The sequence below is a fragment of the Leucopleurus acutus genome (assembly GCF_964270905.1).
Source record: "Leucopleurus acutus genome assembly, chromosome: 4".
In the NCBI taxonomy this organism is placed as follows: Eukaryota; Metazoa; Chordata; class Mammalia; order Artiodactyla; family Delphinidae; genus Leucopleurus; species Leucopleurus acutus.
In genome coordinates this window covers 144,194,280-144,218,512 of record NC_139146.1, presented here as the reverse complement: position 1 = coordinate 144,218,512, position 24,233 = coordinate 144,194,280, and the positions used below count along the sequence as shown (strand labels likewise).

The 24,233-nt window shown below is 36.6% G+C and overlaps 1 protein-coding gene across 5 annotated transcripts in view; it reads left to right on the top strand.

Moving 5' to 3' along the window:
* Positions 1-23,944, top strand: part of PDLIM5 (PDZ and LIM domain 5) — a 209,116-nt gene extending 185,172 nt beyond the window's left edge. For all 5 annotated transcript variants that reach the window (XM_082838454.1, XM_082838452.1, XM_082838456.1 and 2 more), the window contains 5 exons: positions 2,718-2,892; positions 13,065-13,245; positions 15,875-15,995; positions 18,458-18,573; positions 20,004-23,944. In XM_082838454.1, coding sequence (XP_082694580.1) covers positions 2,718-2,892; positions 13,065-13,245; positions 15,875-15,995; positions 18,458-18,573; positions 20,004-20,093 — 683 coding nt within the window. In that variant the 3' untranslated portion in view covers positions 20,094-23,944. The remainder of the gene's footprint in view (positions 1-2,717; positions 2,893-13,064; positions 13,246-15,874; positions 15,996-18,457; positions 18,574-20,003) is intronic.
* The last annotated feature ends 289 nt before the right edge of the window (positions 23,945-24,233 follow it).

Here is a 24,233-nt window from a genome sequence, read left to right as displayed (position 1 = left end):
GAAATTGAAGGAGAATTGTGCTGTGCAAGCCAGTGAGGGAATTAGGAAGACAAAGCAAACATTACAGTAACTTTCTTTTGCATTTCTGTAAGAGAAAGTGTGAGTCCAAGAGAGTGAAAACGTGTTCCTAATCCAGTTGACTCACTTGAAACATGGGCACTAGTCGAGCTCCCTGGCCTGTCAAGTGCCATTTCACAGCTCAGGTGCCAAGCAGAGCTGGAGGAGATGTGCTACGTGTTTGTAAATGCAGGGCTTCTGGATCTGCAGTTGCACATCATTGCAAACAGGCTTTATTCTCCTGAGGGAGAAATAGCCTTTCAAGTATGCTCATAACCTTATCCAGTTCTAACCATGCCTTTAATGTGAATCCTGTCAGCACACACGCACACGTACATACGTACCACATACGTACCACACACACAATTTATATTATTTATATGCTTTTCTTAAAAGTTGTTCCTTGTCAACCATTAGAATGTATGCCTTTTCTCTTCCACTACACTTTAATCACCTGTGGGTAAGTAGCAGACCTGTTGGTTTTAATCCTTCGCAGTTTTTGCTGTTGTTCATTTATGTATTGATTCCACTTTACTCATTCATTCATTCATTCATTCATTTATTCATTCCAGACACTGTATTAGTTGCTAGGGTGAAGAATAAGACATCGTTCCTGCCCTCAGGGAGCTTACTCTCTAGTTGGGGAAGAAAAGACACAAATACATGCAGTAGAGGCAATAATCTAGTCATTCAGAAAATTACGGGAACATGGGAAAAAGACTTTAATCTGGATTATGTGAAAGGGGAAGCGGGGAGAGATAGTTCAGGGGGGAGTTGTGGAGCAGCTGACCCCTGGGCTGCATCTTTTTTTTTTTTTAACATCTTTATTGGAGTATAATTGCTTTACAATGGTGTGTTAGTTTCTGCTGTATAACAAAGTGAATCAGATATATGTATGCATATATCCCCATATCTCCTCCCTCTTGCATCTCCCTCCACCCTCCCTATCCCACCCCTCTAGGTGGTCACAGAGCACCGAGCTGATCTCCCTGTGCTATGCGGCTGCTTCCCACTAGCTATCTATTTTAAATTTGGTAATGTATGTATAAGTCCATGCCACTCTCTCACTTCGTCCCAACTTACCCTTCCCCTCCCTGTGTCCTCAAGTCCATTCTCTACGTCTGCATCTTTATTCCTCTCCTGCCCCTAGGTTCTTCAGAACCACTTTTATTTTTTAGATTCCATATATATGTGTTAGCATACGGTACTTGTTTTTCTCTTTCTGACTTACTTCACTTTGTATGACAGACTCTAGGTCCATCCACCTCACTACAAATAACTCAATTTCGTTTCTTTTTATGGCTGAGTAATATTCCATTGTATATATGTGCCACATCTTTTTTATCCATTCATCTGTTGATGGACACTTAGGTTACTTCCATGTCCTGGCTATTGTAAATAGATCTGCAATGAACATTGTATTAGATGACTTTTGAATTATGGTTTTCTCAGGGGATATGCCCAGTAGTGGGATTGCTGGGTCATATGGTAGTTCTATTTGTAGTTTTTTAAGGAACCTCCATACTGTTCTCCATAGTGGCTGTATCAATTTACATTCCCACCAACAGTGTATGAGGGTTCCCTTTTCTCCACACCCTCTCCAGCATTTATTGCAGAGAAATGCAAATCAAAACTACAATGAGGTATCACCTCACACCAGTCAGACTGGGCTGCATCTTAATGAGTGGTGGTTACTAGGTGAATAGGAAGAATGGTAGAGAAGTGAGGTGAGGGCAGGCTGTGAATAGATAGCCCCATTCACGGGGGAAATGAGCCAGTTTTGTATTCATTGTAGCATAAAGAGAAAGGCAGAGGGTGGTGACAGATGAGGCTGTGCGGCAGGCAGAGACCACTGGAGGGACCTGTATGTGGTGCTTAGAAGATTGGACTACACTCAGTGGTCAAAGAAGAATGACATCCTTGAAATGGTTTATGCAGAGCTGTGATCAGATAAGATTTCAGTCCTCGGTGGCAGTGGGAGTACGAATTTAAGGCGGACAAGGCATTTGGTGGTTAGTCCAGGTGGGAGACTTTGAGGACATGAACCAGGACAGTATTGTAGGAATGGAGACGAGGGGGCAAATCAAGAACCATTTGTGATGTAAAGTCAGCAGGACCCATTATAACCACAGAGGAGGGAGAGGAAGGCCCTAGGATGAGATGATTCTTACATATCTGCCTTATATGACCGGGTGACCGATTTCACAGTCTACTTAGGCAGTACAGGAAGAGACAGAATATAGGGAGTTCATTTTTGCTTTTATCTTCAACACATTGAAATCTTTAATGTGCTCTGACAGATTTTGAGTTAAATCTAATTAACGGTTCGCAGAGGTGTCTGGATGACTAGAAGTATTTCAACATCAATATTCAACATTAACCATATCTCCTCTTGGAAGCAGAGGTGACTCTGCTTTTCCTACAAAACCCTCTGCAGTCGTCTGTCATAACTCTTTCACTGGGTTGTCATCCTTGAATTTTTCTTTTTTAACTCTGTAGTCTCAGACCAGTGTTTGGTCTGTAACCTATCCATAAGTGTGAGTGAATGAGTGAAGAAGTGAGTGGATAGATTATTTTTTAAAGTAATGTTATTATGTGATTATTAGGAAAAGTTTATATTCCGCTTGTTGTCATTCTGACTCTTCTGTTTTAACTCCTAGCACCTTCTACCAGGAGAGTCGCAAGCAGCGGGACATCCACAGGAGCAGTGGCATCAGCCAACTCAGCCGAAAGGCAGCCGCAGCCCAGTGATGAGGACACTTTGGTGCAAAGGGCCGAGCACATTCCCGCAGGGAAACGAACTCCGATGTGTGCCCACTGCAACCAGGTCATCAGGTTGGTTATTTGATTTTAATTTTTTCTTGAAAGGACTTAATACCAATATGGATTGTTTTTTAATATTCTGGAAGATTAGAAATTTTATTAGTGAAAATATTCTTGCTGTATTTCTATATAATAGTATTGAAGTAGACACATATGAAGATATATACATTTGTTAGAATCTATTTTAATAAAAAGTAATTCTGGGCTCTGTGATAATAAAACTAAAAATACCAATCTAGTCAGTTATTAATTCCTATCAGAACTAAGGGAAAATAATGATTAATGTGGCTTTTCAGAGAATAATAAAATATTAAGACTCAAAGGGACCCCAAAGAACTCCATTATTTCACAAATTATAAAAGTGAGGACTTTCATTTAGATGAAAAATAACTAATGATGTAAAATAAAGAACTTTGAGTCCTTGAGAAAAGAAGATTGGATTTTTGAATACCTAAGCTCTAAAAGATATAATTACCTTCAGATCTATTCATAAATGCTTTACATTTTAGATTAGGTCATAATCTGCTTCTTTAAAATATTTTTTATCCCAATGTATTTTATTGTTTCTTTAATTCTGATAAGCAGAAAAGGCTAAAAGTAAGCTCTTAAGTGAGTGTATTACACTGGCACTTATAAACCTCAGCGTTTCTGAACAAGTGACTTTTAAAACGTTATGGGGGTGGGGGCTTCCCTGGTGGCACAGTGGTTGAGAATCTGCCTGCTAATGCAGGGGACACGGGTTTGAGCCCTGGTCTGGGAGGATCCCACATGCCGCGGAGCAACTAGGCCCGTGAGCCACAACTACTGAGCCTGCACGTCTGGAGCCAGTGCTCCGCAACAAGAGAGGCCGCGATAGTGAGAGGCCCACGCACCGCTATGTAGAGTGGCCCCCGCTTGCCACAACTGGAGAAAGCCCTCGCACAGAAATGAAGACCCAACACAGCAAAAATAAATTAATAAACTCCTACCCCCAACATCTAAAAAAAAAAAAAAGAAGAATGTTATGAGGTTTAGGTGTGAATGTTAATGCAGGGATCCCACCAGAGGACCCTGTTGCCTCTGTGAGTTGTCTTGTTGGCAGTAACAGATGATTACTTGAAATGACTGCTCAAGCTCTCTCATCATTTTTAATTTACCTTGTTTTGTAATAGTTGAAACAACAGCACCTCTAAAGCTGAAAAAGGTTAAGACTTACTTGCATTTTCCCCTCCTCTCTTATATAATTATTGCTTAGGATAATGTTTCTAGTTACTACTTAAAATGGAGCACAGGGAGTCTCAATATCTTATTTAAGAACCAAATATAAATATTCTTCTTCTTAATTCACTATTAAATAATAAATGTGTCAAGAGCACAGCACAGAGTACATGATTTTTTGAAAAATAGCTTTTGCCTTTTAAAGGTAGTCTGCGTTCATTGTGACATTTCCAAAATATGGAAAAACAGAAAGCGAAAATAAAAGTTCATCCATAATTCCACATCCCAAGGTAACCACTATTAGTATTTTAGTTCACACTTTTAAAACACACACACATAAGGACAGATGTTGTTTTACAGAAATGAAATCATGATATTTTGTAAGCTGTTATTTTTCCCTTAGTTTGTATTTTCCACAGTGAGCACCTCCTGTGTAAGAATTAGCCAGCAGCAGTGGGAGGGGTAATAATGGTTTATGGGGAGAAGCAGAAAATCAGTAGAAGTTTCCAGAGTCTAGCACAGTATCCGACACACAAAAGCCATTCGGTGAGTGTTTGACCTGAACAGATCATACGTGACTCTAGACCCACTCACCCTTCAGATCATAGTATCAATTTGGTTAGAGACATGTTTTTGAAAGTACTACTATAGGGTCTTAACAGAAATATTTAAACTATTATAGAATCTAGTGTGGTACTGCTTTGTCTCAATAAATAAAGCAATGTTTTTAATTACTAACTCTATATAGGGTTATGTTTTTAAGGTTAATATTAATAAAAATAAGTTTTGACTTGTAACATTGTTTCTGTAAGTTATGGTACTTTGGTTATGTAGACTGGTATGTGGGGATTCTTTAGTCTGCAGAAAAACACCCTTTATGGAGACAGGAGTCACTGCTGTTTGTGTCCTGTTGTAATAAGCAAGTGATTACTGGATGGATTAACACAATGTCAAGCCATATCGGTTTCTGATTCTTGTTGTCTGATTATAAAATTCTGTGATATCCTGCTATCACCACTGCCAGCACATCTGAAAAACTTAGTATGGAGAATATATGAAGATCAAAATAGAAATTACATTCCCTACCCCTAACTGCCATGGTTTCAGTTTTTAATGCTAGCCTAGGATATAATTTTAATGCACAGTCTTCTGCCAAGTAAAATAAATATTACGTTAAAAACATGAATGGCCACCACTTATTGCCCCCTCATCTGTTAAATTTTATACTACTCTGGATTATCTCAGCACTTGTTATCAGTTAAGCATTAGAGCTTCATTTACTGGGAAAGTTAACAGGAACAGGTATTAGCTCATGTCAAGATCCTATAACAGTAATTAACACAGCACATTTGCTTGGTGCTCAAATGCTAAAGCAGCTTGAATAGATTGTGGTCAGTTCAGAGAGCTAGTCAAAGCATAATTCTAGTTCTTGGCCTCAGTGTCAGTATCACTTACCAAAGCAAGGAGGCGTTAGGTCAAGTGACATTCTCTTGGACACCTGTTTTAAAAACAAGCTGCAGTTGTAGGCTTGATACTTTCAGTATAGAATATTGTAACCTGGCAGAACCTGAGAAGTTTAAGATTATTTTATAATTTATATTGTTGTTTGGTTTTCCACAGTGTAATTTACATTATTTGTTTATAATTTATATTGTTTTATATTTATTTTCTAAATGTTTAAAATTTTCAAAAATATTTTTAAGTAAAGGCAAACTAAGGCAAATTTTATGTTTTATTTTATTTTTTTTGTAGAAAAGTTCATTGTTTTTGGAAAATCTCAGAAACCTGGGTCACTGAATGTTAGTACTGAACTGATTATCTCTTATTGAACATATTTTTAGCTTAAAACTCCATAGACCATTTTATTTTCATCTAATGTTTATAATTCTTTGGTTTATTTGAATCTTGAAAAGATTATGGATGTTTTGCCTAAATTGTATTATTTCGGCAATACTTTGATTAGTCAGTTGCCTTTTACAGATGGATAGAATGTTACATTTTAGGAAATCCTACTGAAGCTCTGATTAAATTGCTCTAGAACATTTCCAATCCATTTATGATAGAAGTACCATTTCCTCAACTCATACTCATGAACAGATTGACTGTTTGGAGTGCTGATATAATAGGGAAACAGAAAATCAGGCTACTAATATAGCCAAAGCCATATTTAGTTTCTCTGGTAGAACGGGCTTATGAAAACAGTAGCTTATTTCTGAACTGTTACATCTAGTGGCACTAAAATCCACTTGTATTACATAAAGTTAAATGGACCATTCACATTTAGCTTCTTAGCATTTTGGTGAAAGAAGTAAGGGATTCATGGTGCTTGATTTCTTCTTTGATATGAAATGCTTAAAAAAAAAAATAGCCACAATGCTATTATCCTGTCTTTGCCTACAGTCCAGCACCAGAACAATCGCATGCAGACAACTCATTGTTTATTCCAGCGACAGAGAAAATTTTAACATTATTGATTTATTTCCTGCTCACTTATTTTCAAACTTTTCTCATAAGGAGGGCCATCTCAGTTACCCCAGGAAGAAGCCAGCAGAGTTTTTTTGCCTGTCTCACCATCCAGTTCTATCTCTGAGCACTCCATTATTAATAGGTTTTATTTATTTTCCCTTCTGGTTAAGATTTTACTTGAAAATAAAAGGCTTCTTGTCTTAATGTGTTAGTCCCTCCATTTAAAGAAATAACCAGAGACATAGACCAAGATTTATGAGCAATGCATAGACCAAGAGTTCAGATCTACTGTAGTGAAAAATTGGAAAGAACAAAATGTTCAGCATCTATATGATGTAATATTAGGGTGCCATTAAGATGCTATTTTGGGTAATAATTGTTTAATGTATTCTTAGCATATGCCAAATACTGTGCTAAGAATTTTAACTGACTTCTCATTAAATTCTTATAACCTTGTAAGACAGTTATTATAATTGCCTGATTTCACAGATGAGAAAACTGAGGCACAGAAAAGTTACATATTTGCTGAAGTTACCTAGATAGTAAACAGTAAAACCTGCATTTGAGCTCAGATCTAACTTTAAATTATATTCATGCTTTTAACTTCCACTACTTAGGAAAAAGTTATAGTATTAAGATAAAAAAAGGACTATAGAACTCTAAATAAAATATGATTCTAACGTTGTATAAAGAAAGTACATACCAAGATATATAAATATATAATATATATAAATATTGTGACTCTATATATATGTAATCGTATATACTACTATATTAAATCAGGAGAAAAAACAGCTTAAGCAGACCTGTCATAACTTGAGTTTGGCAAGGTACTCTTCTTCATAATGTTAGAGTGGGTAAGTGAGAAGGGAGAAAGTAATAGATAGGCCGAACAGTTACAGGTTCTTTCCTCCCCACCAAATGACTTTGTACCCCATACATGCATTCCTAGACTCATAGAGATGACCGAGGGGATGAGAGGTTTACTTTTCCAGTTTCTCGTCTAACTATAGATGAGACTATAGGATGACTGTATTTCTATTTCTCATAGAAATATAGCCATCCTATAAGCAGTGCTCATTGAGTATTTTATGTGCCACCTCCTTTAAATACCAGTGATACAGAAATCAAAGACATATTTACTCCCTTCCCTTAAGGAAGTTACTGTTATAGACTGAATTGTGTCCCCCCAAAATTCATATGTTGAAATCCTAACCCCTAATATCTCACTGTGACTGTAACCGGAGATAGGGTCCTTAAGAAGTAAAGTGAGGTCATTAGGATGGGCTCTAATCCAGTATGGCTGGTGTCCTTTTAAGAAGAGATTAGGACACACACACATACAGAGGGAAGACCAGGTGAAGGTGACCATCTACAAGCCAAAGAGAGAGGCCTTAGAAGAGTTTAACCCTGCCAACATCTTGGTCTTAGACTTCTAACCTCCAAAACTGTGAAAAAGTTAATTCCTGTTGTTTAAGCCATCCCATCTGTGGCACTTTGTTAAGGCAGTTCTAGCAAATTAATAGTTACACTCTGGTAAAAAATACAGACAAGCAAATCAACAGCCATATCAATGTGGTAAGTCTAATAAAGATACCTCCAGAATCCTGTTGGTGCAAAGAGGAGAGATGGGGATTATCTAGCTTCAACAACCAATTACTTTTATTTGAAAGAAATTGCAAGCAATAAAGTTCAATAGTCTACTCATAAAATGATACTTTTATACAACAAATATCCATCAAAAACTTATAAAGTATTAGCTAATGCTAAGGTGGGTAATCATATTGCAATACATAAACATATCAAACCAACACGTTGTGCACCTTACATTTACACAGTGTTATATGTCAATTACATCTCAATTTTTTTAAATATATTAAAAAAAGAAAACAAGTGCAAGTTGCCATACTAGCACCATAGTATATAAATGTTAAGAGGCAGTCCCTGATTTCATGTATTTTATCACCTGATAAGGAAGCCAGAGACCTGAAATAGATAACCATAATGCAGTAATGTAAGTGTCATGAGCAGTACATAGTACCCTGGTAATATAAGTAATATATATGTACTGCCCTTATAGCCATAGTAAGGAGTCCTGAATCATGGCACTGAGGAAAAGTCATGAGATATCTATAGGGCTCTAAATTGTCATAGTTGTAAAGTTCAAAAATTAATCCTGCCTCAGGAACATCTTTAATAATGGGAATTCCTTTTGGTGATTTCAATACTTATATACATATGGATCTGGTATAATATGTCACATCTGCTGCTTCAGTGGTCCCTGTAGCCAACTATCAGATTCCATATTTATTTTTGAGCATGTGAGTTATTTTTTATGTGGCTTTGTTTTTAACTTTTGTTAATTAACTTATTTTGATTTTTTTTAACTTTCTTTTTAACTTCTTTTGATGCACTTAACTTCTGGTTAAATAAAAAATTTTAACCTGTAGTGGCTGGGCCCTGGAGGATTCTAGCTTTCCAGTTCATGATCCACATCATCTCAGAGAAGTTGCCTAACTTCTCTGATGTTTTCTCCATCTATTTATAGAGTTAAGTTCTATCAGTGAGGGTTACTGTTAAGAATTAAATAACAAAGGGAAGCAAGAAGTAAGCCTTTGAATCAACAGTGCTGTATGTTACCCTTGAAAGTTAAGGGAGTAAATCCTAAGAGTTCTCATCACCAGGAAAAATTTTTTTTCTATTTCTTTAATTTTGTATCTGTATGAGAATGGTGGATGTTCAATAAACCTACTGTGGTAGTCAAAAAAAAAAAAAGAAGTAAGCGTTTGATTTTCAACCTAAATCCCTATTAGCTGTGCCTGTTGAAATTTGCAGTTCTTTTCACCTTTCTGACTAAGCTGTTCTTTTTCTCTGAATTATTCCCTTAGCATCCTTCCCTACCTTTCCTTCCATTATTAATAATTTTTTTTTTGGCATCAGTCTCACAGAAAATGAACAGGGTGAAAAGTTCCACGCCATAGCTCTGCTCTCTCAGCCAATCAGTGCTTCAGCTGTCTCCCCTTCCTTCACTTGTCTGTCAGCAGGGATTCAGGGAGGTTCATGGATGCAGAGAGCTCTGAGAGGGAACTGAACGCTTCATTCCACTGTGCAGTTACGCAAGCCTGCCTTCCAGTTCCCAGACGGAAACCCAATCCTACCTGGGATAAGAAGAACGTATTCTGTTCATCCTGTGTTAATGAATTTGTTAAATTAGTCTCTGCTGACACAGACAAGACAGGACTCTGTTATGTATAGATTTTATTGTTTATACATAACTTCAGTGGCATTGATGGGGAAGATGCTCTTTCAGTTCAGCCAAGGAGTATCTGCACAGAGCCTGTTTATGTAGGAAAGGAAGGCTGGCAGGAGCACAGGTCACTGTCAACTCACTTTTTTACTTTTTTTTTTTTTTTTTTTTTTTTTTTTTTGCGGTACACGGGCCTCTCACTGTTGTGGCCTCTCCTGCTGCGGAGCACAGGCCCCGGACACGCAGGCTCAGCGGCCATGGCTCATGGGCCCAGCTGCTGCGCGGCATGTGGGATCCTCCCGGACCGGGGCACGAACCCGTGTCCCCTGCATCGACAGGTGGACTCTCAACCACTGTGCCACCAGGGAAGCCCTCAAATCACTTTTTAAAGGTGCAGAGGGAATTTCTTTACTGTCGTTAAGATTGTTCACTATTCAAATTTGACAAAGAAACTTAAGTAAATACCTTAAAATACCCTTTCAGTGGGTCATTTATTTATTTATATATAGTGGACTCTATCCCAGAAAGCTTTCAAAAAGACTTTTTAAGAATATATGAAATATAAGAAAACCTTCTAAATTACAAAAGGGAGCAAAAGAAGAATGAAAATCATGGATGGGACTATTAAGCCTGGAGAAAAATTTGTCATTGTGTCTGGACAGTAATGACATATATACTTGCCTTTGGTTAGACTGAATTTGGCTGTAAGCCTTCTAGCAGCTGACAAAACAAAGAAAATTAATTTTGCAAATTACTGTTCAGTGAGATAAAAAAATAAAATCTCTTGCCCAGAAAAAGCAAAACCGTTCTTGTTACAAAAACCTGAAAGCAACTTCTCCAAGGAATCCATGTAAAAACGGCCATGTGTGATCTAACGAACAGCACTCTCAACAGGAACTTCCAGAAAGAGCAGGGGTGGGTTTCGTGGAGCTGTTTCCTTTCACAAGTGTCAGTGCAGACTGATGGTGTCACACTTAGCACCCATCATTAAAGGAATTATCCTGTGGGACGGGGCAGGCCCAGTCTCCTCCGATTCACAGAACAGGGTTCTCTGAGTTGATCTCAACACATATTTTAGAAATTCTAGAAAATGCAATCAGCTGTTCTTAAATGTCTTTTTTTTTTTTCTCAGATGAAGTTTGTTAAATATTTGGTAGCACTGATGGGCATGTTTCAGGAGGAAAACTCTTTCTTCCAAGTGCATACTAACACTTCTGCTTTAACAGAAAGTGGAAATTGAGATTGAATTGACTTCTTTTGCAAACTGAAGAGTCAATAAGGATACTGGCCTCAGGGGCTATCCACCCTTCTGGATGAGCTGAAGATGTGCCCTGATAAATTCACCCTCATAAATAGTTTAGAACCTGCTTTAATGTCCAGGCAAATCATAGCATAAAACCCTAAAGTTCTACCATACTCTAAATTTACACAGTAAATTTAGCCTGGCAGATCTTTCAGGCCTACATAACGAGCTACCTACCTGGTGGAAGAGCTAAGTGCTCTCCTAAAACTTTGTCTGGCTTTGAGCATTGTGACTCTTTGGCTTATCTTTGAAAGTAAACTACTTGCCAGGTATATACGGAGAAAATGAAATGAACTCTTGAGTAGGACTGTAGTTTATAAACCAGTTACAAGTTGAGGGACAGCCTACCAAAATATTTGGTTACAGAATAAGTGATCTGTAGCCCTTTTTTTTTCCTGGCAGGAATTAGTTAACAAAGGCATTCCTTGTTCATGGTAACAAGAATGGTACCCTAAAGTTTAAAAGAAATAATAATAATAAACTACTTTTCTCAAATGTTAAGAGAGTTTCATGCACTAGCTTATAGAAAATGGCATCATATTAGTAATAAGAAACAAGTTAACAAAAAGTAGGTAAAAAATACCCTCTTATTCCCACAGAACACATTTTAATCATTCATCAAGGGCCTTTCTACTTACCTGACTCTTGCAGAGTCAGGTAAGTGCTGGTTCTGAGAAAATGACAGTGTATTTGCAAAGAATTTCCCAATGGAAGATAGTTACTGAATATCAAGGTTTCTGTTATTGTCAAAGGCTAAAAAATGTTTCGACTTTGTGATGCTCGTTACTGTGACTTTTCCCACTAATAATCTATCTAAAAGTCAGATATCCTATGCTTACTAAGAATTAGATACCCTGTGGTTACTCAGTGATGATAATTGATGGTAGTGTGATCAGAGACAGAATATCATTTGACTAGAGCAGTGTAATAGAAATCAGGAAATTCAGCTTCTGGCCTTCATTCAATCAGTGATTTTATGATATATGTCATACCTTGTGAACATTCTGTATCTCAGCTTCTCCATCTGTTAAACTGGGTTCATAATAACTGCTCTGGTCTGTCTCACAGGAATGTTGCATGGACAAATTAGATAACTGTAAAAGTGGCTTGGAGGGAAAGCCACTCTATGAATAAAAATTAGTGTGATGTAGCTACTGAAAAGTATGTTGCAGAGGCTAGAAAGGTTAATCTCCGCAGGCTTCATGACTAGATAAATCTTCATAATGGATTCCTGTCAAGCAAACCAAACCCATCTTATCAGTTCATGGCTGTATAGTATTTAATGGGAAAAAAATCACTTTACAAACATTTCTTACCTTGATACAAATGTACATTAAAAATCAGTCATGTTTGAATTAAATAAAACCTTTCTAAGTAGCTTCAAACCATCTCTAATACCCAGTTTATAATATCTGTAGTCATTTTGGAGGGGGAGGATTTGGTGTGTTTAACAAAGTTGAGAAATAAGTATAAGAAACAATGTATGGGGAAGAGAAACTGACTAGAATGTTTTTTCCAGTAATAATTGTTACTGTTTTTAAGACGCTGACATTACCAAATTGAGATTTTTTTCCTTTTGTTTATTTTATGGAAATTTCGAACTCTCATTTCTGCCTAGCCCATATATATTTTTCCTGGTTACTTCATTTTCTGTCACAGTTAATATTCTCATTCTCAGTTGTAATCATGACGCACTCACTCATTGCAGCTCAGAAACCCTAACTACCAAATCCCTTGAATACAGAAAACCAGGGGCAGAGATGGCCTTTCTTGAAGGAATCCCTTCAGTGCTTATTCCTCTTTCCTGACCTTTTCACTTCAACGAGCAGAGTTCCTATGTACATTTCCAGCACCCCTGAGAAGGACGGTTGAGCAGGTATTTAATTGTTTGGACATTGCATACAAGAGGTGCTCTTCAGGCTAACTAGAAACCTCTTTCCTAAGCCAACTTGATCTCTTTTGTTTTGGCAGGGGACCCTTCCTAGTGGCACTGGGGAAATCTTGGCACCCAGAAGAATTTAACTGTGCTCACTGCAGAAATACGATGGCCTACATTGGATTCGTAGAGGAGCAGGGAGCCCTGTATTGTGAGCTCTGCTATGAGAGATTCTTTGCCCCTGTATGTGGTCGATGCCAGAGGAAGATCCTTGGAGTAAGTATTGGAACCCTTTTCACTCCGAGTGAGTTTTCAAGCAGAGCAATTTTTTGGTATGAAACCCTTCTGTCATTTTTGCTCTCTATTTTCTTCTTGCTTGATCCCCTCTCTGCTTTCATCACTATTTATTTTTGCAAAACAAAACTAAACAGACCTCTGTAGAAGTCTGTCAGACTCATGGGGTTAAGTTGTCTTTGGTTTTGTCTTACTGAGTGCTGGCTTGTCTGGTGAAAGTCTAGCCACTGTGGGGAAAAAATAATTTACTGTGGGTGTGCTACCTCAACAGGACCCTGTTTGCTCAGGAATGAAGAGGTCGCACAGGACCACACACATCTGAGTTCTCAGAATTGACACCTTCACTGTTTTAAATTAAATTCCATCGCTTTTATAAGAGCAGCACTTCCCCATCTGTCAGGGTTCAAGCTCAGGGCACAGATCTCATGAAATATATAAAACATGAGGCTTATAAATGATATATTTTTCTTGAATGCATGTAATGTTTAAAAATATAACCTCAGTTTTATGAGATATACATGTGATAGAAAAATAATCAAGCCACACCTTTTTTTTTTAAACAAAAAGGGAGTAATTTAGGATTCAGATACATAATAAATAATGATGAATTAATGAGTTTCCTACTCTGGAATACCCAATTTGCAGTTGTGAAGTAAGGATAAGGCATTTCCTGTGGGTGACCAGGAGTTGAAATTTTACTTTAGAAGCAGCCAAGGTACCTGGACTCATATGAAACTCGTGCAAAATTTGGAAATTACGTTGCTGAGTTCTAATATTCTCAATATGAAAATACAATAATGAAAGTGTAATTCATACCAATTGAGAGAAAAGCTAGTATGAATTACTGAGTAGCCTTAATTTTAGAATACATCTTTAAATGGGTCTAAAACTTTGAAGACACTTTAAAATTATAAATATACTACTGGAATATTCCTATATTATTAATTTGTACATTATATGAAGAGGAAAAGAGGAGAATGATTCAGCCTGTACCTTTTCAAATGACAAATAATTAATAAGTAGAATACATTAATACTCTTTTAGTGTATAAATGTATTCCATGAGTTCTAGAATGATTAATAAAGTTAAGTAAGAGTCTTAGCACTAAATGAGGTTCTAGGAAATGGAAATCTTAAACTCATTGCTTCAGACATGGGCCAGAACTTCACTAAAGGGACAGATTTTCTGGACTGTGTTTTAGTTGTTTGATAACCTGTTAAAGAAGGGATAGTAATCTGTCTCAAGGATAGAGAGTTGAATAGATACTAGAAGCTTTGGGAAATGATTTGGTTGAATGTCCACTTGTACATGTTCATGGTGATCTCTTTGGATATAAATAACTTCCATTTCTTCCCATAGCCCTTCAGTAATGAAATATGGCATTTTCTATGGCCAGTAACTTATCTATATCATGTTCTTTTTTTGTTGTCTTTTATTTTGACAATATTTATTATTAGAAAAGAAAATATTTCACTCTACAACAATTAGAAAATACAAAACATGTAAAGAATAAAATTAAAATGATCTATATATTTACCAGTCCCAGAGAGTTCCTCTTAACCTTAGGATGTGTTTTCTTCCAGTTTGCTCCTTATGAGTAATTCGTTTACAAAATTATAACCATACTTTATGTATAGCATCCTCCTTTTTGTGATAAATGTTGTGGAAAGAGTAAATTCCTATAATGTTAACTATTCTTCAAAAATGATTTTTTTTTTTTGCGGTACGCGGGCCTCTGACTGCTGTGGCCTCTCCCGTTGCGGAGCACAGGCTCCGGACGCGCAGGCTCAGCGGCCATGGCTCATGGGCTCATGTGGGATCTTCCCAGACCGGGGCACGAACCCGTGTCCCCTGCATCGGCAGGCGGACTCTCAACCACTGCGCCACCAGGGAAGCCCCAAAAATGATTTTTAATGACTCCATCTCGTTCTGTCAATTCAAAGAAACAATTCCTTGCAAATCCAACACCCCAGAACTTCTTTTACTAACTAAAATCTGGCCCAGGTCTTTGATACTTGGTATATGTAACCATAGGATTATTGTTGACTAGAATCCATGCTTTATGGTTCAAATTTTAGACACTCATATGAATGTGTGCTTAGTACAGCCATAGCTGATTTCCAAGATCCTAACCATGTGTTAAACATGATTGGGTTACACTGATTAAGTTGTTGCTTCCATCGTGCAACACAGTATAGGCTTGTTTTAATTTTTAAGTGTTTTGCCATTCCTCCATGACATTTTCAAGATAATACTGTGAAATCTTTACAAGTTAATGTTTCCTGACACCCTTTCAGGGAAAGCAGAATGTAGGGTAGCAAACACTTATGAAATGCTTACTTGGATTCACCACATTTATAATGTTTAAATAACACTACTCATTCTTTAAGTAAGTTTATTGATGTGTGTTTGTGAAAATGCGTATTTTATATGATGCATCAGTTTAGATGATTTGTGAGTCTGTCCTTAAATATCTCTAGTTCATTAGATGAAAAGCTTAGGCAAAGACAAAGCATGTGTGTCTACTTTGGGTCAGTTTAAAAGGACTGTATTGGTACAGCTAGTAGAATAATCATCACCTTTCTTTATGTCCATTTCCTTTCTATAACAGGAAGTCATCAATGCTTTGAAACAAACTTGGCATGTTTCCTGTTTTGTGTGTGTGGCCTGTGGGAAACCCATTCGTAATAATGTCTTTCACTTGGAGGATGGCGAGCCCTACTGTGAGACTGGTAAGATCCTAAAGCCAGGAGTTTCTTAAGTTTTGAATGAAGACAAGGGACATTGTCCCTTATAGTGCTATAAAGCCGAAAGGAAATATTGGGCAAAATAGTTTTGCTGGATGTTCTAGGAGCACTTAATGTTACTTTAAATATATAGCAAAAAAAAATATGTAAGATTTGCATGTGACTTGGTCAAAACATATTCCCAGCTTCATTAAGAGAAATGACCATGTAAGCAATTTAGAAAACTATTATTCTTGAATCCCGAATAACTTCTGGATATAAATCCTACCAAATCGTGTAGCTTAAAGCCACCCCTTACACTCCACTAGTGAACTTTTAGTGGTTATAAAAATGAGAAATATTCAACTTTTGAATATAGTAGTGATATGCTCTTGAAGACCACTGCTTTGACAACAAATTGGAAATCCTTTATTACTTTTACTGAATGGGAGGGTAATTGTGGTTTGGACTGCTCCCTTGGTTAAGATTATTTTTTTAAAAACAGACTCTAAAGACCAGTCTACGACATTTGTCCTATTACCTAAACTGTGAACACTTCCTTTTCCTTCCCAAAGACTATAAGTGAGCTTTCTTAGCACTTACTTATTAATATTATCCTTACTTAGATATTACAACTCCACATACATGTTTCAAAAAATAAAATGTTTTTCCTTTTTTATGCCTCGACTCAGTACCCCTGCACTGCCACTCTGGGGTTTTATTGTTGTTCTACCTTGCGATTCAAAGGGTGGTGCTGGACAAAGGGAATAGTCCATAGTAGTCAAGTTAAAGAAGCAGTCAGCTTCTAATTTGAGGCCGGTCAACATGACTTGACGCTTCTTTGCCCAATCTAATTAGTAAATTCTAACAGTTCTACCCCCAGTGGATATGGAATTCATTCATTTCTCTCACCTCCACTGTCCGCATTAACTCCAGTTCGCCCTCACTCTTTGCCTGGGCATTATAATTGCCAGCCAAAATGGTTTATCTTCTTCCCCCCTACCCTCAGATAGCCACAGTAATACTTGTGTGAAGGTGAATCAGCTTGTGCTTAACACCCTGATGGCTTCCACTAGAGTAAAAACTGTACTCCTCCCTAGGTCCAGCTTTGCCAACCTCATCTCCTCCCCCTGATTTTCTGTCACTGGATTCTAGCCATACCTGGCCCCTTGGTTGTTTCTGAACCTGCTGGATACTTCCAGCCTCAGGGCTTTTGTACTCGCTATTTCTTCTGACTGGAATGTCCTTCCCCAGCTTTTCTGAGGTGATTTCTGTCCCCCTTTTTTTCAAGTCACAGCACAACTGTTTTCTCCTCAGGGAAGCCTTTCCTAACCCTCCTCTAGAGTGTAGTGTTATACACCTCCCCCAACTATTCTCTATCGCATCACTCTTTCCTTTCCCTTATGGTCTTTGTCACAATCTGAAGTTGTTTATTATCATTTATTTTTAAAATATAATAAATGATGACATCCTGCTCCCAATGAGACTGTAAAACCCATGAGGTGAACAACCCCGTCTGTCTTCTCCCCTGTGCCCCCAGCCGGTGCCTAGAACAGCGCCTGGCGCACAGTGGGGCTCTGTGGGTGCGTGTTGAACAGCTGGCACTGAGGAGTATTGAGGATTGCTGGAAAGGTGACTCACGCCGCGGGTGGTAGCCTACTTTCTCCTCCAGCCCAGGTGGGATTGGAAGTGTCCAAAGTCACAGAGTGAACCATGAGTGAACACACATAGTAAGAGCAGCTGCAGAAAAGAAAAGAAAATTGCCAGGAAGTTCTAATTTAGTGATAATACAGAGACATCTTGTCAAAACTGCTTTCTTCAGAAGGAAGATATTAATATTTTATGACTCTAATCTGTGTCAAGTAAGAGGTGTTCTCTGGCTAAGGATTTTCAGCATGAAGTCATAAAATGGAAAAGAAAATACAGCAAAAGAAATAGTGGCTAATATTGTTGTGATACAGTCCAGCCAGAAACTCAGTCACAGCATTTCTTCATGGAGGTTTCCTGTGACTTGTTTTTCTTCCTTACCAAGTCAGATGTGCTATGAAATTTGCTAATATCAGGTATTTCTTCTTCATTTATGTTCATTAGTCTCATTGTTACTAGTTACTGGAAGTTCTCTTATATTTTATGGAAACAATCATGGCTATTGATAACATCAGAGAACAGTGTTCTTCTTCATGCATATTTGGGCATTTAAGAAGTTGGACAGAACTGAGGAGTATTATATGGGAAAATATAATAGAGGATGTTAAGTTGCTTATATAACGTTTACCAGGGGTAACCTGAAATATACTACGCGTGTATCTCAAGCCAAATTTTATGCCATCTGAAAATTTTCCAGTTACTAGTAGCTTTATCTTCATCATCTCATTTAATTCCCATTTTGTTGCTATTTTCTAAAACCTATCATTCTAAAGCTTTGGCATGTTTAAATTGTGTCTACCCCTACCCCTGCCCCAATACAGATTATTATGCCCTCTTTGGCACTATATGCCATGGATGTGAGTTTCCCATAGAAGCTGGTGACATGTTCCTGGAAGCTCTGGCCTACACCTGGCACGACACTTGCTTTGTATGCTCAGTAAGTAAATTCTTGTTTCCGAATTGAAGGAGCACAGTATGGCCGGTTCTAGCCTAAGCACTAAATGGGAATGACGGTTTTTATATCTTTCAGTGCTTTAAACCTAGAAATATTTTTACAGTGATTTTGAAAATTGTTTATTAAAATTTTCGGTACTTTTTGAAATTGTTTAGCAATTTCAAAAATAATGTGATGTTTACCCCTTTAGAGAAAATCCTATTTTTGATACATTTTTGTTTATAAGGAGAAGCTATATATTTCTTAAAACAATAAGAGCCTTTTACTTTTTTTAAACTACGTTTTATTGGAGTACTTTTAGTAATTTATGAAAACATAGGTACTTCTTAAAATAGAAGTAGACTGTTATAAAAATCTATTACTGACTTAACACTGGAAGTAAACTGTACGTTGATCCATTTCCTTCCTTAGTAATAGTCTATGAATGTTCTTTTCTTTTTGAGACTATAATAAACTTGTAGTAGTATATTTACCTCTTTCATTTGATATTTTAATATTTTTGGCTTTATTTTTAATGATGAGTATAGATTCAGAGATTAACGTGAACCTAAGATATATATTTTTTAAATTTAGAAGTAAATATCTAATAAAGTATTCTGTTCAGATGTTTGTTTTTTTTAAATTATATTTAATATTTCTAATAGTTTTTAAAGCCGTTGTAGGAAGGGAGAAAAGGCTTGTTAATTGAAGTCAAATAATTTCCTCAAACATTACCATTGAACCCTGTCTTGTTTACCTCATCCATCTCTTAGACTTCACAAAATCTATAAAAAGCCACAACTGTTAGCAGATTTGCCGCCTCCTATTCTCTGGTAGATCTGCTCAGGAGCATTAAAATTAACAAAGACAGTAGGAAAAATAAGACATAAGTGTGAATAGTTAACTGACAACATAACTTCCAGCAGCCAGATGTTGACTAGGGTTTTCATTTTAAGAAACAAAGAAATGAATTAAAAATAACTGTCAGGTATTCTGTGACTGTATAATAGGGGCTTGGGAATGGGTGGCAAAGCAACTGTGCTGGGTTTTTTGGTTTGTTCCTCTGAATGCTTTGTTTCTCTGCAACAAGAGGCAGATTTAAAACATTGACTAGAATCTGAGAAGAGAAATTATATTTAATGTGACCTATTTATGTGTTAATTTTTTCACTAGGGCCAAGTAGTCATTCCCAGCAGAGAAAAATAATGATCAGTGAGTTTAAATAAATTAGAATGCATTCCAGGAAAAAGTCATTCTTCATTGCTTTTGAAAGATTCCATGGAATATAATAGTAATCATGAAATGCTAGGGGGTCTAACACAACCAACTAAAGTGCTTTGTCATGTTATCCATTGGGTAAAAAAATCATTTTCCCCTTGTTAGGCGTACTTGATAAAATAATGATATTCTCTCAAATAATGCTTCTTTTTCAGGTATGTTGTGAAAGTTTGGAAGGTCAGACCTTTTTCTCCAAGAAGGACAAGCCACTTTGCAAGAAACATGCTCACTCTGTGAATATTTGAAAGTCAACAGTCCAGGGGAAGAGAAGAAATTTGAAGAGAAAGAGGAGAATTTAAATCACCGATTAATTTTTAGATTTAATATTTATATGGAGTTTTGAAAAATAATAGTGGCCCTGAAGGGATAAATTCCAGGCTTTGAAAACCAAGTCTATGAGGAAATATCTGGCTTCATAAAGTAAAGAGACAGTTTGGCGTTTATTATTACTTTTTTTCCTGCATTTTCTGCCCATAAAATAACTTTTATAAAAGCCAGTTTCCTGGTTGACTATTAAATTCATCTTAGAATAAATCAGTGAAGAATTAAATTTTAGAATAAAAGCCTTCAACCTCTATGCTGAAATAATTATACCTTCTTTCCTTACTAGGTAGTTGTGAGTAAATCTATAAAAGGCAATAAAAATGCCTTACACTTAATTAATAAGTGAAACATGGTGTTTTTTTTTTAAAAAAAATAGTGTTTATCTTTAAAACAGTAAATAGGAGTTTAAACAGAATTTTATCAATAGTAGGTGTCAGGGTTTTTTAAACTGTATACTTTTTTTTTTTTTTTGTCTTTACAGTTGATCATTCCAGTAGGAAAGGCCAATGAGATTTTGATCAAAATGTGTCATGCCCAAAAGAGATGTTATATTTTTCTCTGATCCCCTCCACCCCAGAAGAGCTACCATATAGCTTATAAACTTTAAATTTTTGCCTTTTATTAAAATATGACCATTTCTACTCATTGTGTATGTTTCACCACCTGTATTAGTCAAACTATTTTTTTTCCCTTCCCCATGCTGAGGTAAAGAGCTTGTTGAATAACTTTGGACACTGAAAGTTTTCTCTGTCTTTAAAGAGAATAAAGAGAAAAGAATGCTGTTGGGAATTATGGTAAATCAGAGGATTAGATCAGAAAATTTTTTAAATTCCCCCTTTTTGGACAATGAATCAATTAGATCAGTTTCAGAGTTATACTACTGACTGATGATGAAGGTTTGAAATTTCTCTTTGCAGAATAATTTTTTTCTTTAGTTCTACATTGGAGAAATAAAAGATTGGCTTGGGGATGTGATAAAAATTTAGATTTTTTTTTCTTTTGGTAGTTCTTTCTCAGTAATAAATGAACCACTTCCAAATGTAATCATGAAGTTTGGAATTCACAGAGGTTTGATAGTATAGAGAGGAACGTGATTAATTATTCAGACCAGCCTTTCTTTGTTTTTTTCATTTGAGGGAAAAAATTATGTAGATACCACAGGAAGACAGAGAAGCAATTGTGGTAAAATTGTGGATCCTATTGATATTTGAGAGAAGAGATTATGGCATTTGATAGTTGTTTTTTATTTCTTTGTTACCAAGATGGACAAAAGCCCATGATCACATTGAGTTATCATTTAAGTTTGTTCGGGGAAGGGTGCTTTTATAGTTGAGACTGAGCCCCAAGCCCTGCCTGTCCCATCAGTCACTTGCGACTTCACTTCCATTGTGTGCATGTTTGTTAGAGAGGGCGGTTTTAGGCTATAATATTTGTTTAACCTCCCTAAGAACTTTTCAAGGTATCTGTCCTGAAAGCTGCTAATTTATCGTCTAGCAGACTTAACATGCAGATAATAATTAACTGGGGATAAAAGAGTGAGAGGGGTGACACAAAGCGGCAAACTAAATGGTTCACCAACAGCAACCCCAAACTACCTCCTCACCCTGCATCTGTAGGGAGGCAGGAAGTTTTTTGTTGTTTGTTTTCTAAAAGCTGGAACTGAATTGTGCATTATTTCCCATTGCTGCTGAAACCACCTGTAGAAGACATGCCGGCTGTGTGCATTGTCACGTTATCTTAGTGTCAGTCCTTTGCTTTACACAACATAAAGTAAGTTGGTGGTTTTGTTTTGATGTGGTAGAGTGTTGTTGTTGTTGTTGTTATTTAGTTTTGCCTTTACAGATTATATGCCAAGACAGTATTTGATAAGTCAGTGGCATTGGAATGGCATTTGGGTATTTCCTTCAAAGAATTTTATTTGACCTGGATTTCTTATAAAGTTATCTTACATTAAGCACTTCATTTTTATTACACTTTTCTTTCTGCATATTATTCATAGAGCATAATGTTGCATTTCTCTAAATTTTATCCCTAAAAGGATAACGTCGCTTCCTAACTTAACATTTTGTCCTTGGGGTTTGTCCTTCTCTTCTGTGGCAAAGCCTTCTTCTGTCTGTTCCTAAAACAGTTAATCCCGTGAAATAAATATTGCTTATAACCCAGAAGAATCTCTGTATTTTACAGTGGGGAATGCCATATTTAATACACCAGCATTAATCTTTTAATAACTGGCAGCACTTTAATCTTCTGGTGAGCTCCCTGAATATTTATTTTTCTGATTATAAATATTCCATGTCAGTAGCAATTTTTTAATTATTACCTCTTTATTGTAGAGCATTACTTTCAGTCTCTCTAGATGTATATTTTGGAATGTTGTGCTTAGGATAATACAGATTAAGATCACAGTACACGACTCTAAAGCATCCCCTGCTTGAATTCCCCAGTTTCCAGATGTTAGTGATCGGTTCAGATGTACACCATTTTACAGGGACGGAATGTTGCTCACTGAAGCAGCAGCCTAAAAATAATGCCCTCTGCATATGCTTGTAGCATTCGTATTTCCTGTTGATTCAGATTACAGTTAGAGCCTAAAACGAAAACCTGATCATCTGGTCACTGTATGAAGACAAGTAGAAATAAGAGTTTAATCTTCAAAATATTAGTTCAGCGTTATGTTTACAAATGATCTATAACAAAAAGGCATTCGTGGTACCGTTTTCAAGGACCACTTTTATAGAAAATAATTCCTCTTCCCTGTTCAAGTGTGAATCTAGAGTTATATTAACATTTTTGTGATATTTGGAGTTTAGTCATTCCTATTGAAAGAAGCTTTTCAGACATAAGGGAAGGGAAAACACACTGAATAATTTTACACAAATTTAATGTGGCTTCATTTTGTCCCCCATCACCCCCCAAATGTTTTAAGGTTTTGGGTTTGGATTTTCAATGTGTCATTTGCCTTATGTGTTAATCTCTATCTTCAGTTTCTTTACATTTTTCAATTGGTGTATGTCTGTGCTGTTTTGCTTTTGGATAGATTTTCTAATTAAAAACCACATGAGAAATATAATCAGTATAGTAATACCTTCATGTGCACACACTCAGTAAATAAATGGCTGCAGTGATGTAGACAGGCTTTCCTGGTTTTTCTTTTTGGGTGGCAAGTGGTTTCCATTAAGTCATGGGAAAAAAAAAATCATGTTCACAGGATAGGCTGAGATGTGATAATTCTCAGGAGAATTCCTCTTTTATGGTATTTGCCTATCAAAATGTCCCAGAAACAATAGGTTTGAAAATACTGTCACTTTTATTCTATTTTAATCCATATTTATGCTCTGCATGTGGCATGTGCACAATAAATGGTTGTGAATAGATAGTAAGCTCTAATTGTCTTTCTTTTAAAAATATTTATTGCTGAAATCATCGATTGGAGTAACCTGTCCTATCAAGCATTATATTGTATCATATATCACATTCAAACAACATCAGTTGTCATCTACATTTTCATGTCTTTCATTGACCAGGGTACGCTACTTCATTTTTAACTCATTCTGATCTCATTAGCTAACTTTTCTGTAACTAGGTAGGCTCACCTATTCCTTGTCTGTTCATTGCTTTCAGATTTTTTTCCAACTGTGTAAATTTGAGAGGAATGTTTCTGCTGCAGGCTGTATATTGGAATAAAAGACAAATTCAAGTGTATTTGCTCACAGTAGATGAAACTCCAGAAGCCAAACTTATAAGAACATCAAGTCTGCATCTGACATTTTAATAGCTGCTGTTTGGTTTCTATCAATCACGTCATTGCACATTAAAATGCACCGACAAAATAAGAGATCTGTCATTCCTTCTTTAAGAAACAGTAATCCAGTACCAGATTTATAGGCTTAAGACTCAACAGTGTGTGTTCACAATAAGTCCCCATTCAGTGCTCAAACCAGAACAAGCCTCCCTGTCATTCAGTGTTTTCTGGCCAAAATATCCCCCATGTAAGATTATCAAAGGTTTTCTTACAGAACTACCTATAAAATCTTTTTTGCCAGCAAAAGCTTAATTTAGGT